The sequence below is a fragment of the Fukomys damarensis genome, unplaced genomic scaffold, assembly GCF_012274545.1.
Source record: "Fukomys damarensis isolate Sample0158 unplaced genomic scaffold, DMR_v1.0_HiC HiC_scaffold_9, whole genome shotgun sequence".
NCBI lineage: Eukaryota > Metazoa > Chordata > Mammalia > Rodentia > Bathyergidae > Fukomys > Fukomys damarensis.
The window spans coordinates 21,586,888-21,606,449 of record NW_022900921.1 but is presented as its reverse complement, the minus strand read 5'-3'; the positions used below and the strand labels follow the sequence as shown (position 1 = coordinate 21,606,449).

The window sequence follows — 19,562 nt, the reverse complement described above, 5'->3', positions numbered from 1 at the left end:
GAGAAGGAAGCATTTCCAAGACAATAAATGATCTGCTTTTTTTTCATTGTAAGAATAAAGCATAGTATACTAGAAAAAATGGGTTTTGTTATTCAAATGACTTGTATTCAGAATCCAGCTCTAAAACTTATAGCAGGGAGAGGCAGATGCTCTCATCAAAGTCCCTTCTCTTCCGAGAAACCTAGCCAGATAGGCTGGAAAAATGGGACACCTTTCAGTCAACAGACTGTGGGTGGAATGTAGGTGTCATTTCAGACTGAGGGGAGACCACCGCTGTTATGCTTCCCCCTCTCTCTTGCCCCTGCTGCCGGGGGTGGGGTGGGGCATAAGTACCAGCTGGAATGACTTCAGAGGGACAAAGGACATATGACCTTCACCAGACTTTGCACATGAGAGACAAACTTTGTCAAGCTCACTGAGATTTCAAGAGTGATTTGTTGTTCCAGCACCTCATAGCCCCAAACACTAATGCATAATATACGGTGTTACTTTTGGCCTCACTTTCTGTGACTTCATTTCCCCAACTATAAGATGGGATAGAAACATCTATACAATTGGGTTGTTGTAAGAATATAAAATATATTTATCCAGTACTTAGTGCTTAGTAAACACAAATCTCTCCTTTTAAGATGCTATTGATGTCATCAGCATATTTAGGGTTGTTGTAGATGCCTTTTAATAAACAGCTATTATGTCTCAGGCTCTCTGCAAGTTGTAAGTTATCATATTTTTTGTAGGTAAAAAAATCTGAAGCTGAGGAAGGGTTCTTATTTAGAGGAGCACAGCTATAACCAGGATCAGAAACTAGGATGTTCCAAATCAAAAGTCCCGTATTCTAAGGATGACATTTCCTACTCACATTTACCAGACATGGAACCTGAGGCTCAACGGTGTTACATAAGCAAAGTAATAACTGCTAGAGTCATAGGACTTTTCTTTCTTGCAGGCCAATGCTGCGATGATATGATGACCGGAAAAGACAAACCTTCTACAACACTGGGTCCAAGTATTCACCTTCCCTTCCCCCAGGAATTTCCAGGACTAATTGAACCAGTTGCTAATTATGAATGAGGATGCAGACACTGTAAGCAGTGAGGAAAGACAGAGACAGCTACATCTTGGTAGAGGGAAGGAAAACCAGGTGCTGTGATCTCCATATGGCCTCACAATTAAGTTTCCCATGAAAAGATCCCCTAGCTGGAAATAACTATTAGAAGAGTTTCCGAATCTTTGTCAGTCTCCCTCTCCCTCTCTCTCTGTCTCTCTCTTCAAGGTTGAAGAGAAAAGTGAGCAGTGTGGATCCTAAAGCAGTTTACACTGAAGCAGATGGTGCGTCTGATTAGCATCCAACTAAAAAGACAACACCACTTAGAGATTAGGCTCTCAGAGGGACAAATCTGCTCTGAAGGCGCTTTTCTCTCAGACTCTCCTCAGTGCTGCCGCCCAGCAGATGAAGTCAACTTTTCTCCCATTAGCACCGTGGTACAAGTCTGAGCTTGTGCTGCAGAAGACAGCAGATTACTCTCTAGATTTCTTGGTGTGGGGTGCAGCTGTTCCAGGTGGGGCTGTGACTGAGGAGGACTCTGCTCCCCACATCCCAGGCTAACAACTCCTATGATGCTCCTGGGTCTGCACAGAGATTCAGTGGGACCATTTTGTGACTGGTCCCATTTTTTTTTTTTTTTGTACTGGGGATCAAATTCGGGTCCTTGCACTTGCACAGCATGCAGTGGCACCACTGAGCTGAATCCCTGGCCTCCCATTTTACAGAGGAGAAAATTGAGATATGTTAGGAGTAAATAACTTCCTCCAGGTCACACGTCATGTAGGAGTTGAGGTTCATGGAGGCGAGTAAAACATTAGGAGCAAACCATCAGGAGAGGACAGCTGCCAAGTATCCCAAGCTATAGAGCTGTAGGAAGGCCTGGAGGAAGATAAACAAAGAAGCAACAAATCACACACACTCCACCCTGGCCTAGCCCTCTCCTTCTAGTCCAAAAGAAACATGGACGCTTTGCAGAATTACTCTAGGAAAATGAAATAAAAATGGAAAAAAAATTGAAAGCCCGAATGGGAAGAACTCAACAGACCATGGCCCTTTTTATTCATTAAGTCCTATATTTCTCCAATCCTGAGATCAAACATGTTGCTTCCAGGGACATGGCTTAGCATCAAATACAACTACCAAACATAAAGAGACTTCTTTACTGTGAGGATCTAAAGGATAGATATCTGGATACTGCGAGGAGCAGAAGGAAAAATAACTACAACAGGAATGATAAGTTACTTTTAGCATGAGACACTGTGCTGAAGATGATGCTGTATTAAATCTTTAAATGTCTCAACCACAACTTTTTAAGACAGACACATTATCATCAGTCCCATTTTTCAGTCAGCCTTACTGAGGACCAGCCAAGTCAGGGAAATCCCTCAGAGCCACACACCTGAAAAGGGCCTAAGCCAGAAAATAAACTGAGGTCCAGTGTGACTTAAGAACTTAAGATCCTTTTTCCTCTTCTCCACAGAATACCGGTAAAAACAGATCAGAAGGTGGTCTTCCCAAATCTGAGAGTGCTTAAAAGCCTTCTGGCCTCACTGCTTGGTGTCAATACACATGTTCAAGGCTGTGAGTACAAGCCAATGCTGGGACAGTACTCCAGGCTACCTGCACATCTGGCAGTTAAATGTGTGCAGGCTCAAAGCAAATCATGTTCCTGAGGCACAGGATACTTCACAGGGAGAATAACATAACGAATTTCATTATGGCTCAAACTTGGCCAGAGGAATCAAATTCACCTTATTTAAGAATATAAAAAGAGACACCTACCCAAGAGCAGCAGACACCACAAAGTGCTCATGCATTCAGATTTTATTCATTAAGAACTTAAAGACTTAATAAAGGGTAAGAGCTGAAGTTTCCCTCTGGGATTATTTTAGTAAGAGGGTTCACTTAGAAAACAAACAGTGGGAGAGGCGTGACCTCTAAGCTGTTGGTGAGAGCTGACTGCTCTCACGTATGAGCCAAGGATGGAAGACTCATTATGCTTTGCATCCTCTCTAAAATGGGTCTCTGAAGGGCACTTTGCCTGATTCTAGTCTCTGACTGTATCTGAAGGAAAGAACTTTGCTTTTATTTTGTAACTGTACAACACTAGGGCTGGCTTCCTCTCAATTAATATTAATCACAGGGTTTTACTGAATCTAAAACTCAGACACGCAGCAGGATTGGTAAGCAGCAGCTTTCTAGCCTGCCCTCTGATTCTGCAAGCCCTCAGGGACCCCTAGCCACCCAGGAGAGGTGGCTGCAGGAAAGGAATTACTCTGATTTCTGTGAGGCTGGCACTGACCACATGGTCAGTCTGGGGCTGTGCTAGTTCTCCATCTGGCTCAATGCTAAGCTGAGCCCCTGACAATGTGGGCAGCTCAGAACAATGAGGGACAGCCAAGTAGCCCAGCTCTCTGTACTCTGTGCAGTACCGTATGTCACTAGAGGCGTCCTTGTCATGTCCCTAGGACAGTACTTGATTTGTCTCAACAGTGACAACACCTGAAATCCTAGGAGGGCCTGCCAGGGTACGAAGGGGTAGGCATATTTCAAATCTTTGAGAGTGAAGGCAATTCATTTGCCGGTGAAAGTCAGAACTTTAAAATCACAAAAGCCTCACTATATGAAGCCACAGTACTATAAGAAATGCAACTATAGGTATATCTACTAATTCCCCAGGATGAATGTATTTATTATGTATCACAAATATATACTAATAAAAAGGAAAAGATATTAAAAAGAAATGCAACTATACTTACCAGGATTAGTCTCTCATTGCTTTGCACAAACCACCTTGCACAAACAAATCACATATGCATTGGATGGATTGAGTGCCATACAACTGTCTAAATTAGCAAGAAACTACATACATGAATATCAAAAACACAGGAAGAATGCTTTTCTTCTCCATGTCTCTTTCCTACCCTTAACTCTAGGGATAGGATTCAGACAGCAATTCTGGATGCACCATGTTAACCGGGCATTAGGAAAAAAACATCTTTACAGATGAAGTGGTTCCTGAATATTTCTGTGATTACCAGGCAATTTGCATAAATATTCAGGCTTCACTCGCTGAATAAATTCCCACTGGATGATGGCTGATCCTCTGAATTCTAAGATTTCTTGCTTCTTGAAAGTTTACTTCTCATTTAATTGTTGACATCAGTGGACAGAGGAATTTAGAATTGGAAAGGTTGATCTTAGGGTGCAGAAAACAGCGATGACCTCCGGAGTCATTTTTTGACCTTTGTAGAAAGGAGTGAAGAAATGGAGCTGGGGAATATGTAATGGAGCAGACTGCATGACGTGGGAACGCAGAATGTTACTTACTGCAAGTGAAGTAGAGGATTTATAAGAGTTTCTAAATCTTGCCTGGTCATATGTAGAGGAGCTTTGAACATTTAGTTCACCGATATCAAAATAAGAAACTTCCAGTCTTTTGACAGTGGGGTACTTGTCAGAGGATCCCATGGTTATCGGTTTGGAAGGAGCAAATTCTGTGACCACAGCTGCTCTCAAAGGTCATCATTCTTTGATCTCCAGAATCTACCATGATGTTACAACATGCCAAGTACAGGGCTGTTCCATGACATGGTATCATCTGAATGGTAAATAAGAGGCCAAGGGAGAATGCATAGCATACACGTATTTGATGGCACATCCATGAGGCGTCTCTGGAAATATTAGCTGCCCCTGGAGAAGGGACTGGAGTGGCCCACGCGCAGGGTATAAAGAGACCCTTCCCATGAGACACCCTTTTATATTTGTGTATTTTGACCAGGTAAGTTCATTACCTATTTGAGAATAATTTACATTTCTCTAAAAACTAAAAAAAAAAAAAAATCTTGCTCCTTCCTACTCAGTCAGAATCTGAGACAGGTCCCAGGAATCTATCTTTTGATAAGCTCTCCATTTATTTGCACATCCTTGAAATTTTGAGAATTTCTCACTTACAGGTTCATTCATTAAAAGGAACTTCACCAGCTTCCCTTTCAAATCAGGACAGCAATAATAAATCAGGCAGGAAAAAAACTACCTACATCACAAAGGCCTAAAACGTAGGATTCCAAACTTAGCACTTCATTAAATTTCTCAAGAAATATAAAGGATGCAAACCAAGCTTTTAAAAACTCAACTTAGATTCTGATATCTAAGCTGACAACTACTTCCTGCTTTTCAACTCCTGTGAACCAAGGGGGCTGTTAAAAAAAGAGAAGTTCTAGTGCCGGGGCAGGTTGCCCTTTCTTGCCGTATTCCCAAAGAGGCCACACCCAGCCTAGGTGCTTTATACTCACCTTGCTTTTTAAAGAGGTTGCTCTGGACAATCTCATTCATGGACTGTACCTTCTGCTTCTGCAGTTTCACAGGAGGGATGCAGGTATAGAACTCATACAAGAGTTGGCTGAGGGCAGGAAAAAAAGGAGTTAGCTGAGCAAATCAGATCCATGTTTCCAAGTATCTGACAACACTTGCACTCATCCCTGCACGGTTAGCCCCTAGGGGGACAGAAACAAAGTCAGTCTTGTTCCTTTGGATCCCCACTTCCGGGCAGATCATCAGGGCAGATCATCAAGTACGTAGCAAGCTTTTAGTAAGTGTGTAAGCTTTGTTGGTTTTTGAATAATAGCACTGGTTTAAATTGGCAGCATTAAAGACATGCAAACTATCTGGAGAAAACCACCAATAACCCTGGGTGCACCAGGCACGCGCTTTACATTGACATTCGCTATGCCATCTATCCCTCATAACCCTATGACATCAATAAGCTGCTAGTCCTAAATGAACAAAAGGGGAAACTAAAGGCTAGAAAGGTTAACTAACAATCCTAAGATTATACCATGAGGGAATCAAAGAAACAAAGCCAGGTGCTGACATTATTAAAACGTCAACTTATTTACAAATCCTTTAAGATTCATAATGCTTCATGGTAAGTCTTAAGATCACAAAACTTCCTTAATTTTTCTTTTAAAAAGCTATGAAAAGTTACGAGCTACAGTCAGTTGAGATATCAAAAAAAGCTATCTTCTCAAATAGAGTGAAGACAAAAATATCACAAAACAATTATGGTCCCTGTCTGCTTTTCCAAAATAAACTCATTATATTCATTCGTTCTTTCAAGTACTTGTTAAGCATCTACTTAGTATGTGGTAGGCAAAGCATAGAGAAACAGGGACAGAATGGGAACAGATCTGGTCCCAGTTGGCATGGAATCCACATTCTAACAGAGGCAGACACAAAACAAAGAAACAACAAATCGATACAATGTGATCAATGGACTGAAGGAAATAAATAGGAAGTGGTGTCAGGGTGTGGGGGATGAATTTCATTTATTTCCAATATTTAGATGTAGCTTTTCTGAAAAGAAAACCTTTAGTCTGAGCCCTAAAGGATGAGAAGGAGGCAACAAAAATCTTATATGAACAGGAAAAAAAAAATCTGTGAAAAAAACTTGTGATGTCTGAGTCTGCAGTATGATTTCTTAAAAAATTGTATTGGTGATAATTTCTGGACTCAATAAATGTGCCACAGTCATGTAGAATCTGAACCTTAGGGTAAACTAGGTGAAGAACATATGGAAACTATACCAAATTTACAACTCTTTTCTAAACATAAAAGCATTTAAATGCAAAAACTTTAAAATATCTCCTAGAATGTTATCTGGGAACCTAAGTGAATTTAAGAAAAAGAAGGAGGAACTATATATCAGACTCCAACATTCCAACACCTTGATCACACTAAAATCATGTGTTCACATGTGAGATGAATGGAATTAAAAGGCAGAAAGGAAAATAGAGCCCATTTCTGTTTTCTCTTTAAGTGTTCTTGGGGTGTTCTCCATCTGCAAACTATAGGATTTACCAGGCAAAGACTGGAACCCAAAACAACCTTCAAGCCCAGGTGAAATAGAGACATTTGTCCCAGAAATCAACTTCTGAATCTACAGGTTTATATCCTGTGGCTTCAAAAAGGGATGCATATTCTACAATGGTTTTCAACAAAATGTAAAAATCTCACACCAGGGCCCCTGAATGAGGCCCCTCTCATGTGTTCTCCCTGTCACCGCACTGAGGGCCCATCCAGATCTCCCCACAAGAGCCCTTCTTTCCTTTGAGTCCCTGGCTTGACAGAAGCCGGGGAGAGTATGTCACGGCTCTCACCTGAGTAACTTCGCATCAAAGACGGTTTCCACATCGTGGAGGACAGAGGGGATGTATTTCAAAGCCGCCACCTAGGTGGAACATGAAATAAACATGAGTGCTCACATCTAACAACTCGGCTGGTGCGGAGGACGCTTTGTGACACAGCACAGATCAGAGGAGAGGGACACTGCATCGTAGATATTGCCGTATGACACAAAGCTCTGTGGGAAAACGGAAACAGCCATGTGCTGCTCTGTATACAACAGAGAAATCACAACTCCTATCTTCAAGAAGGCAGTAACATCCTGTAGAGTGATCACAGACATGCCAAAGATAGAGGCTGATGGTCAAATCCCATTTCCACACCTTCTTAGTCATGTGGCTTTGGATAAAACACAGCCCTCCAAAGTCTCAATTTTCCTATTTTGCAGGATGATAAAGATGACACATCAGGTCTGTGAGTCATCCGGAAGACCATCAGGTATATTCTGGGTACTCAATAAATGGTAACTCCTATTATTATGGGAAGATAGCGTACGTGGATTGCTAGGGACAACGATCATTTGTATCAAACTATTTAAATTTTCTCTCCACAGCCCAAAATAATGGGCATGTGAACAACAGTGGGCATGTTTTGCCCCACGACCTGCGCTAAGCCTTGTGATGTTCTTTCCTCTCTTCAAGTAAAGGATGCACTCACAGGCAGCAACCACTCCCGCCCCTGCGTGACAACACCATTTGCTAAGCAGTGGGGCCAAGCACAATTTCAGCCAAAGGAGCTGGAAGTTACATGGATAAAAAAATCATGTCTAAGAGTCTAGTGGAAGTATAATTTTTAAATGCTTTTTATTTTTCTCTATGCTCTAGGTGTTTGGTTATCAATACATATCATCTTTAGCAATCAGAGCAAAATTAAAAAGAGTAAAAACTACTTTCTTAAAGTGCTACTGCTAGTAATGTACAAATAAACTTCTTGCTTAAATAATGATGACTATGATTTGAGAATTTATAATGGGGAAAATACTGTGCTGAATACTGTTAATATATTAGCTTCTTAATTATAGTCCTGCAAGGGAAATGTTATTTTTGTAGATAAAGGACCTCAGGCATGTCAAGATTCAGTTACAATCCCAAGGTCACAAAGCTAGCAAGAACACGGTGGAGAATTTAAATCCAGGCAGGATGCTCTTGGAGCCTCTCCTTATAACCCTTCAGCTGCACAAACACCTCAGTCACATGACAACTCACTCTCTCTATGCCTTCATCTGCGGTTTATGATTTGCAAATATCAGTACTATCTGTTTGACATAAAAAAAAATCACACAAGATAAGACAGTGGGGTGAAAACTGTCTCCGACATTCCACATCTTTGCCTCAGCCTCAGTCCTTCTGCTCCAGAAGTGGTCACTGTTAACGCTGTGATTTTCTCTCCAGATAGCTTTGAATGTATGTGTACCTCAATGTGTGTGCATGTATATACGTGTGTGTGTGCATATACCCACGTGTGTACATAAAGACAAAGTACTTCAGCTCACTTCCTACATTTCACGCTGTGCCACAAGGTTCTTGCCATGCCGTTTCATGGAGTGCACGCACTTCATTTCCGGCCATGACTCTGCAGTGCCAAATGGCTATGCTGTACTTGTCCTCCAACCCTTCCCTGCTCACAGACTCCATGCTACCTTTAGTATTTCTTAATTCTGGTGGCACTGGGGACTGAACTACATCCTTAGCACATTTTTAAATTTTTACATTTTGAGGCAGGTTCTCACTAAGTCTATAACCTGCCCGGGCAGGGCTTGAACTTATGACTCTGCCTCAGCCTCCAAGGGTGCTGGGATTACAGACATATGCCTCAATGCCTGCCAGTGTCTCTTAGTTATAAAGCACGTGGTATTACAACATTTAACAAACAGATGTTTGTGTAAATCCCTGTAGGATGGATTGCTCAAAGAAAAATTAATGGATCAAAATGTATCTAAATATATATTTTAATAGGTCTTGTTAAAATACCTTAAAAGAAGTAGGAACCAATTTCCTTTTACTGACTCTCCCTTTCCCTATAAGCTTGCTAAGACTGTACATACAATCTTTTTAATTTTTGTTATTCTGACAAACAATTTAGAAGGGCAATTTGCAATTCTTTAGTTGTAAATGCAACTGGGCATCTTTTCTATGTTTCTTGATTTTCTGCATTTACTAAATTGCTTGTTCATATTCTCTTTCCACTTTCTCCCTATAGGTTTGTAGAAATCTCTATACATAATTAACTTTAACCCTTTACAATAACACATTTTCATGAATATTATTTTGCTTTTCATATTGTTTGTTGCTCATCTTTTGGCTTTATCATTTCTCTCATTGCACAGAAAGATTTTAATTTGCATGTTGTCAAAGTTGCCAGACTTTTCCTTTATAATGAATGGATTCTATGTCTAGAAGTCTGTTTTTTATTCTTTCAAATCTAAATGACAAGAGAAAACAAGCCAGTGTTTCTAAGACTTATGCTCTATAGGGTACTTTTGTCCCATAGGATGGTGTTCAGTATCCCATACAGGAAAAGGGGGTTATAATCAAATAATTTCAGGAAATATTGCTCTAAGTACAGACAAATCAGTAAGGGTTTTTGTTTTGTTTTATAACTGCAGAACTTTTGGGGGGGATTTTAATATGCCAGATGCATTATGACATTGCTCCAGGCAGTAACATTATTCAGTACATTCCATCCTCCTCAGTCAAGGGCCATCTTTATCAGGAAATGCCACAAAGATGTAGCAAAATCAGGCATCTGCAGGACAGGGTAAGCAAGAAAAAAGAGCGATGTGGGATGAACACAGGTCACTTGAAAGTGATGAGTTCTATGAAAGCCACACTCTTTCTAAAGAATGAGTCATTTTTGTTCAGTTGTTCAAGCACTATATCGGCAAAATCAAACACATCTGCAAGCTGCATTTCTCCCAGACTCTAAAGTCTAAAGAGACCAACATATTGAGCCCCACATATGACCCAAGAAAGGGTAATACAACTACTTCTAGCAAATTGTTTCTTCATTTGTTCATAGCCAAAGAACAGAGGAGCTCCAAAAACCTACATGCAAATACCAACCCTCCACCTGGCCCTGGTACGAGCTAAGACCCACTTTTTCATCCTCTGATCCTCAGTGTCCTTGAGAATATGTAAAATAAAGCAAATCATGGACCTGCTGTAATGCCTGGCTCACACTTGGCCCTCCAAGGTAAGTATGACAAATCTCTCCATATCACATCTCTCCAGGGCCTGCCTTCACTGCCCCGTGCCCAAAGAGTAATGTGACTTCTCCTAATTAAGAGCAAAGTGAGAAAATAAAAACAGGAAGGAGCTCCTTGGTCAGTGAAGAATGCCAGGATTTCAGTGTCTACTAGCTTCTAAGAGCTGCACATCTATCGTTACTGAGCTTGGAGTGAGGCAACAGTGTCCCCATCACCAGGAGTCTCCACAGACACCCACACCTACACACAGCAGCTAATAGCCAGGAGGAACTTGGGAGGTTAGAAATGCGGCTGCAAAAGGGGCCAATCTTCCCAGCTTCCTGCTCTGGGCTGGGAATGAAGTTAAAGCTACTGAGAAGCTGTCACCTGAGACTCAGAGAGTGCTATCAACACAACAGGAGGGTATTAAACTTTTGTCCGGCCAAGTGGCCCCACAGAGAAGTGGTAGCCCTGCGGTTCCCTTTTCAGCCTATCTCTGACTTTGAAAATTTGTCAAGACTGTTGTCACAGCCAGCACTGGTCCCACGCCTTCTATCCACGTTCTTTCCTTGACACAGCTGAGCAGATGACAGCAAGTGGCTATCATCACCAAGCACTCCCGAAGAGAGCAGCTCAATCACCTGACTTTTGAGAGGCCCTGTTGGTAGCATGTTTTGGAGGCCTGGAAACTAGAAACAGATGGATTTTCTAGACCTGTTTAGCCTCCTGAAAACTGGTGTGGCTTTCCTGTTTCTATTACTATTAGTCATCATTATTAGGACAATACATAAAATACTATTGTGGCATTATTACTTTTATCCCACATTGTCTATTCCTATATTACATGTAATACATAAAGCACATACATAACTACATGTATGTACAATGTATGATACATATATACATGCATAATGGAACTATAAACTGTAGGGTTTAAGATAAGAACCAATATTGAAATTTTATATATGTCAAATACTGAACATGCATGATCTTGTTTTTCTTGTGACTATTATGAATAGATACTGTCAAACCAATTTTACCAATGAGAAAATGATGCCACAGAAAGTCTACATAACTTGCCCGAAGCTATGTAGCTAATAAGCAGCACAGCAAGGAAGGGCTCCTGACTGCCTAACTGGCTGTTAACCAACATGCTCTGCTGTTGCTTATCACACTTTAGGAAAGGCACTCCCCCTTGATAAGTGGAGCTTCAACAGGGGACAGAAGACTGGTTTATTTGATAAAGTAGATACAGAGCCCTCCCCCTCAGTCCTCTTATCTTTTTAAAGAAGAAAGTCATGTGCCTGAAATTCCTTCAGGGACTCTCCATACCACCCAAAGAGGAGGTTTGAAGAGTGGCAATCATAAAAATGCTTGCCAGCTTATGAGGATGATCATATGGCAGCAAGAGAATTTCTTAATTAATCACTAACACAAGATTGACTGGAAGGACAAATACAGCCCTCAAGAAGTAAGCCAGATCCAAACCTGGTAAGACGGTGATTTGACTGGCTCAGAGAGAAATCAAGGGAGGACACTGGCAATCACAGCTATTGAGACAACCTTACTCAGAACTTATTATCTTGGCTCCAGGCAAACAGTAAAAGTTTAAAAGCAGTAGCAAAAATCAAAACCAAACAAGAGTGTAGTTTCATTAAATGACAGCACAGGTTATCTTCTGGGTAACGAGAAGGGAAGTGAGATCTACCAGTTCTGGAATATGTTTGTCCTTGCTTTTTGTAACTCAGCACTATTTTGGCAATGAGATTCAGCAAGAAGTAGTAGAGGTCATTATTTAAAATTCCAGGCTGATGAGAGGAAGTCTACACCTTCACCTGCAGGATCCTGGGAAAGGTAATTCTCTGAGATTCAGTTTCTTCATCAGAAAAATGGACAGGTCCTTCATCAGGAAAATAAGGTTCCAATTACCTAACCTTATATGATTAATGAGCATATCCCACGAAAAGTGGGAGCTATTAGTATCACTACAGCTTCCGCAGTGGGACAAAATTTCATCCTGTCACTGACTCCCTCATTCTCAAATGGTGCCCCCAAGTATGGAGTGTATAGTTGAGAATGGGGCAAAATTAAAGAATCACTTAAAAGTCTGGAGTAAAATTCTAGTTCGTGATGTTAATTTTGAGTCTCAATGCCCTCACTCCTGGGCTTCAGCTACAGCCTGTGGGGCACTTCTCAAGAACAGGTCATGCTTTCCCCTTAGTTCATGTGAACATTTTACATCAATTAACAGAAACAGAAAAAGGAAGAAAGAGGCATTCAAAAGTAGCTGGACTAAACATTTGCCATCCTTTACTGTATGGCTTTGATTCACCTGCCATTTTGCTGGAAGACTTTGCTCTCTAATAAAATTACACTATTGTTTGATGATAACTAAGAAAATGAACCTAGGACTTACACAACCTCAATTCAAACCCAAAGTCTGCTACTGTTGTGCCTATAGTGAAGTTCCTCAACCTCTCTAAGCCTTTTTTACCCCTCATCTGAAAAGCAGTGATAAGAAGAGCATTTGCTTTATAAGGTTGTTGTTATAAAGATCAAACGAGCTAACAATATATGTGAAGCTTTTAGCTCAACAGCTTGACATGTTAAGAAATGATAAAAAAATGTTTTTTTAAAGTGGAAGCTAGTAGTCATCTTTTCATTCAATCAGTCAGTAGATATTTGCACACTTATTGGCCAGCCATTTCTCCTGATGTTCAGGACATAAAAGAGCCCTTGCTGTCCTGGATACTAGTGGCTTCTTAATCATATGTGGCAGGGTGACTGAGAACACACATCATTCAATATATCTGTTCATCTCATTCTACTTGTACCATCAAAGTGGGGAATTACGAAGTATCATGGATCTTGAGAGGAACAGAGCAAACTGACTCGCATAATGTCACCATTTGCCCTTTACTCACATTTGAGCTACATCCAGTTTAGGATATTTGTCACTGGCCCTCTCAGGCTGACATCAGTCTAATCAACAGTGCTTATAGAGTTGGCACCTACAGGGACTTCTGAGCATGCGGTCCATTATGGAAAACACAGGGAAACCACCGGCCTGAGCTTTTTCTGTGGCAGAGAGAATATCGACATGGAAGTCAGGAGACCTGCATATGGATTCAAATTCTAGCTCCACCACTATGGATGGATGTGATCTGGGATGAATTATTTAAGCTTATGAGCCTCCTATGGACACGAGGGCAGCAGTTTTTTTGCACAGCTCCAGCAGTATTTAAAACCCAAATGGGAAGAGCCCAGCTCCATTCGTGGCACATAGGAGGTGTTTGTATTCATGAACAATAGGAGGTGTTTGTATTGATCTTTCTACCCTCTTCGAACTGCAGGTTTTTAATTCTCCATGGTTTCTCTTATATGAGAAACTCAAATTATTAATAAAGAGCAAAATAAAAGATAGATAATAGAAAGTAGGGAGATAGAGCTTTCTCAAAAGAGAGGGGACCAAGAGATGGAGGGAGAGCAGAGATGGGGAAAGAAAGGGGATGAAAAAAGGAACTGAGATGTGTTATGTACCTGTACCCACTCCACAGAGGAATGTAAATATTATGTACTGCAAACACGTACTGATAAAAAAGGGGGAAAAAAAGGAAATTCTCCATGGGTTTGGGTGAGTTGATGCCATGCCAACTCCTCACAACAAGGGAAATCACAAAAAGCACTTCACAAAGGCCAGATTTGAACTAGATCTGCTCTATTCAGAGCAAAAGTTAACACAAACAAGGGTTTCTACTGAAAGCCTCTACCTAGCTGGGAGTATTCAAGCTGGATTGAAGCACTGAACCAGGAATACCAATCCAGGCATTCTTACTCTATTCCCACCCAACACCTATGCCAGACGTGGCTGCAGATCGCAGTACTCTTCCTCACTGTGCTCCCTGCAGTCTCAGAAACAAATCTCCCGTCACCTTGAGCTACGTCCCTTGGTGAAACTTTGCCATCCACATTTTTTATACATCAATTCTTGTGATTTATTCTTTGAAATATATGCCTATGTTTCTTGATCTAAGTAAATAACTGGACGTCCTAACACTAGCCTCATGTGACAAAGTTAGGAATACAAATTTCCCCTTCCAGCTTCAATTCTAGTAAAATACCCGCAAAAGTTTCCGTTGTGTGATTAATTAAAGGAGGCAGGGGTATGAACAGACAAAAGTTACTTAAAGTAAATTACATAACAGACTACTATACTTCATGTGTTATACATTACTTCTTTTAATCTCAAGAATCCTCTAAATTTAACAGCGGTCTTTCCATTTTACATAAAGGCCCAACACAAAGGCAATGGAAATGGTGTGCCCAAGGTTACATGTCCATGGGTGGATGGTCGACTTGCCACCAGGTCTCAGACTCAAAAGCCAAAGCTCCTACTCCTCTAGCAAACATCAACACATGGAAAAGATTACTTATGTGGAGGTTGCTAAAAGTACAAGACCTTGACCACTCTCTTGTCTTCAGTCAACTCCTCACACACCCAAATGGCATTACATGCTCTTCCATTGGTACTGATCTCAATATGACTTTAAAAAACCTCTTTGATAACTTTTCAACAACCATGTAAATAGGTGTGACGTATCGTTGGCTTTCTGTAAATCCCTGATGCTAAATTTGGTTCATAGAGCAAGTTAAAAAAGATATAAAGCCCCTTTTCTACAACTCTGGGGCAGAAATCCATGAGGGGAAACCAGCATAATCTGGCCCAAATCCTGAGGAAAATGAGACATTTCTAACAGCCACCCAGACAATAAGAACCAGGGTAAAAGGACTTATGCCCAAACCATAACAATCATGTTAGCTCCCTGCACCTGCATAGCATTTTATAATTTGCTCTTTTACAGACCGTATTTCTTGGATTCTTACCACCAAGCTGTGAGGTTTTGTAGATGAAGAAACAGACACTGGGAAGCTACAGGAACTGCAGTTTACATGGCCGAGGAAGAAAGGCATTCTCATTAACCCAAGCTTCTCCATATTGGAAATACTCTATTCACAGGCTCCATCTTCCCTTTCTTGCTTTTGTTCTTTCTTCCACCTTCTTTCCCTTCCCACCTTCTTACTCCCTCTGTCCTCCACCCAGGATATGCATGGTTTATGGCTCCAGGATGCCCTATCCTCTCCATCTTTCTCTTTCCATGGCACTTCTACCTCCTTGGACATTTGTTCCTCTCTCTCACTGGTAGCCTTCTCTGTTTTGCTTCTCGTTTCTTTTTCTTCACCCTGGATCTTCCTTAGAGGCTCACCCAGTGACGATGAACCTTTAGAGCTTTCAATAACAGACTGCTGCAGCACAGGTGCCATAGCTTTGCTGCTAAGTGTAGCCTCTCTCATTGCAGCTGGTTGTCCTCATCTCATTGGATGCCCTAATGCGGTGTGGCCATTCACCAGGAGCTCAGCTGCTCCCAGTGAGACACAGATGGGGTGGGAGTGGGAAACAGTCTCCAGCTCGTGCCATGTTTCTCCTTGCTGTTCCCTGTTCCTGTTATCCTTCTTGTTATAGGATGATGGGGGTTGTAAGAATATGGGAACAACATCTTTTAAAACCAGTAATATAAAAGGGAAGACAAAACCTATGAGCCTGTGGTCCCAACTAATCCCATGGGCAACATCAGTACTCACAGTAGGTACTCAGTGAACAGTGTCAAAGTTAGCAGCCTCAGTGCAGAGGTGGCAAACCCAGTGCCCAAACCTGTGTGTTGCAGCAGGCCCTATAACCAAAAGCTCTGAAAGGTTTGCCATCACTGATACAGTGGTTGGAGCAAGGTCTTCAGAGGCAGGCAGGAATAGAATTGAATCTGAGCTGTACTACTTCCCAGCAATGGAGACCTGAGGAAGCCTTATCAACCAGCTCAGGTTCAGTTTTCTCATCTAGAATATGGAGATCATAATGCCTGTCGCTGAAGTTGTACATTCATTCATTTGGCTGATGTTCATTAAGCATCAACTTCATACGAAGCTATTTCTTTCTAGGTGCTAAGGATACAAAGATGAAGACAAAGCCCCCTAGAAAGAGAGAGAGAGAGAGAGAGAGAGAGAGAGAGAGAGAGAGAGAGAGAGAGAGAGAGAAACTCACTATTTGTTAAACCAAAGAAAGCCATTAGCAAAGAGGTTCCCAAACTTTACTTCACATTAAAATCACCTGGGGAGCTTTTTAAATTCCTCTTGCCCCGGTCACACTCCATATCAATTAAATTAGAGAGTCTAGTGGCGGTAACCAGGCATCAGAATTTGTTAAAAATCCCCAAGTGATTCTAATGTGCATACTTTGGAACCTACAGTGCTAGCAGAAAACACTCCCTAGACAGATTGCTGCCTCTGCCTAAACCATCTCAGCTGTAGCATGTATCTCTCAGTCACTCTAACAAAGGCTGGGCAATTCCAAGCAAATAAATATTAAATTAGCAACTAACAGGGTAATGTGATTTAAAGAAGAAACAATCCGCATTGATTCATTGATTTAGATAAATGTGTTTGGGTTTTCTTTGTCCACAATACATCAGACACCCCCATCCCAATGCCTGTGAATCAATTCCATGACAGAATCCCCCCAAAAGCCTCTTCATTCAGACTCTGCTGCTAAACTCTTTCTCAAATATGGGTAAACCTTCAGTTTCTTAGCTTTAACATTGTTTGCATGTGAGCATCAGGAGCCACTGCCTTAGACTACTGATTTCTGTATATACTATGTCTTGTCTGTTGAGGAGATTCTTTAATTCCTAAAGGAGATCTGAGTTAATGGTGTTGAGAATAAGGAGTAGACTCTTAGAGCCCTAATTTAAGAGACTGCCACCTTTCTATTCTCAACATTAGAACTGGATCAGGTGTGACTTAGTCCTTCTAGCTAACAAAAGCTTTAGAGCTATTACTGAAACCTATTACTGAAAACAAATATTTCATATACTTTCTCCTGGCCCACATGAAGCAGGAGATTAGGGTGTGGCCAGCTGGCGGAGCAACTAGGCATGCTGTGTCAATCACACAGATCCAGGACACATGAGCAGAAAATAGTTCCCAAGCCCTGTACCTGGTACCAATCAGAAAGTGCTATCTTCAATTCTTCTGGCACAAAATCAAGCAGGGATTTGATAGGATGGCCTAGATCTGTCATTAGCCTGAAGAATGGAGGGGTGTGAAAGATGTCTGCCAACTTTGTGGCCACTGTGAGTATTCTTGATGGCCTGTTCTCACTCTGCAGAGCGTACTTCTTCTCCTACCTTTAAGAAATGCAGAACCTCACTGTTTTTCATGTGTCTTGTCCAATTCTTTGTTCAGGACACTAATAACCTGGAAAGAATCCCTGAAAAGAGCTTATGGCATCCAGAACCTGGTAACACGAGGAGCCAGTGGTCTTCATGATTCTTAAATCATGTAGCCAGCCCAGGCTTTCAGTCAACACCAGGCTGCAGACTTGACCAAAAGTAGACCTTATCTGAGCACTGTTAGATCTTCAACTGCCAAGGGTATATGCAGGCTTCTTTTGCAGTGCAAACCAACCTGCAAAAGGATGGTGGTTTTATAATGACTTTTCATCAGGTTGTTGATGGATTCAAAGAGCCGTCTCATGGATTCTTCAAATTCCATCTGTTCTTTGCCTTCATAAAGCCTGAAAGAAGACACAGCTGGGTCATTTCCAAAGCCAACAGGCAGTCCCTTTGAAAGCATATACAAGTTACAACCTTCATTAAAATTTAAAAGGAAAGGGGTGAATGAGGCCTTCATGGGGAAAGGAGCTGGTTGGTAATTGTTCAGACTCTGCTGCTAAACTCAGCTTCAGTTTTCTCACCTAGAATCATAATTCACTTGAGAGAAAAGCCTCACATCTTGACCATAATGAACAGACCCCATCCAGTTGGAGAGATATAATAAATCCACCCCCTCATATAATTTTTTTAAATCCTGAAGAACCTCAAAGGAAAGAAATGTAACTTGAAGAAGATTTTGGTCTTTGGATTTTCACAACATCCTAAAAAACACCTAGGAGAAATACAGTGGTACCCTGGTTCATGAACTTAACTCTTTCCAAGACTCTGGGAATCCTGCAATGAGAATCAAAGAAAGAATTAGCCAGAATCATGGAAAGAATTACGTTCGTGAACTGAGGCACCACTGTATCTTTGAGCACACTGCCTCTTCTGCTTAGCCATCGCCTGTTGTCATCCTAACAATGACAGCTTGTTCTATATCAGGTCATTGCTCTCCTACTCTCTCATTTCAGGAACGTACTCATTGCCTCATTCAAATGCACGTTCCTCTGATTATAAAGATCCTATGTTACTATAAAAAATAATGTGAATATAACAGGAATACATAGTTTAGAAAATGAGACTTCTCACTGTTCCGACTAAGCTATTAGCACATGTCAATGTGTATCATCCCAAAGATTTTCAGTGCCTTTCCTAATACACACACGTAATTGACTGGAAACCATCTTTCATATAAAATCAGACTTTGAGTCTTACCAGCTTCTGCCCCCAGCCTTAGGAGTGTTGCTCAGCCCAAGGCTTCTCCAAAGAAGCTTTTATCATCAGCCATGAAATATCCGCAGCCTAATCTGTGGCATCCGGTGTGAAACACACAGAAGAGCACTCCTGTCTCTGACTCAGATAAAGAGAGTCTCTTCTGTCACAGCCCTACATGTCAAAACCTAGTTGGCTTCCTGGGCTTTGGTCAAGGTGCTTTTCTTGGATAAAGCACTGACACTTAACGAGTTTTTCCACTCCTTCAGCCACGGAACAGGCCCCTCATGCTTCCTCACCCCTCCCCTCACTCCCCTTTCCTCCTTCTACTTCCCCTCTGGGTCCTAATTGTCTCTCTGTTTATCATCTTCAGCAAGAATCACTTTCTCTCTATGGTTCTCTATGTTTTTATCTCCCTTTATCGCCCCTCTCTCAATCTCCCTTTCTGAATCCTCTCCCCCTCCCTTTTCCTCACTATCCTCTCTGAAGTCCCCACTCCACCCCATGAGAAGCTCAAGAGAAAGCCAGTCCTGGATATTGCAGGCAGTTACAGGGACCCAGCATTTGCTGCCAATCTTCCAATTGTCTGGTTCAAGGTCACAGAGATAAGGCTGTGAAGAGGAGCCAGAAATCCTGCAGTGGCCTTGGGCCTCAGACTCCTTCACTCACTTCC

General features: G+C 41.5%; 1 protein-coding gene across 3 annotated transcripts in view; it reads right to left on the bottom strand.

Annotated features, from left to right (window-relative positions):
* Dock2 (dedicator of cytokinesis 2) overlaps positions 1-19,562 on the bottom strand; it is a 418,217-nt gene that overhangs the window by 289,022 nt on the left and 109,633 nt on the right. For all 3 annotated transcript variants that reach the window (XM_010622200.2, XM_033761620.1, XM_033761619.1), the window contains 3 exons: positions 17,928-18,036; positions 7,204-7,274; positions 5,341-5,447 (listed from right to left, as the gene is read on the bottom strand). In XM_010622200.2, the coding sequence (XP_010620502.1) occupies positions 5,341-5,447; positions 7,204-7,274; positions 17,928-18,036 (287 nt within the window). The remainder of the gene's footprint in view (positions 1-5,340; positions 5,448-7,203; positions 7,275-17,927; positions 18,037-19,562) is intronic.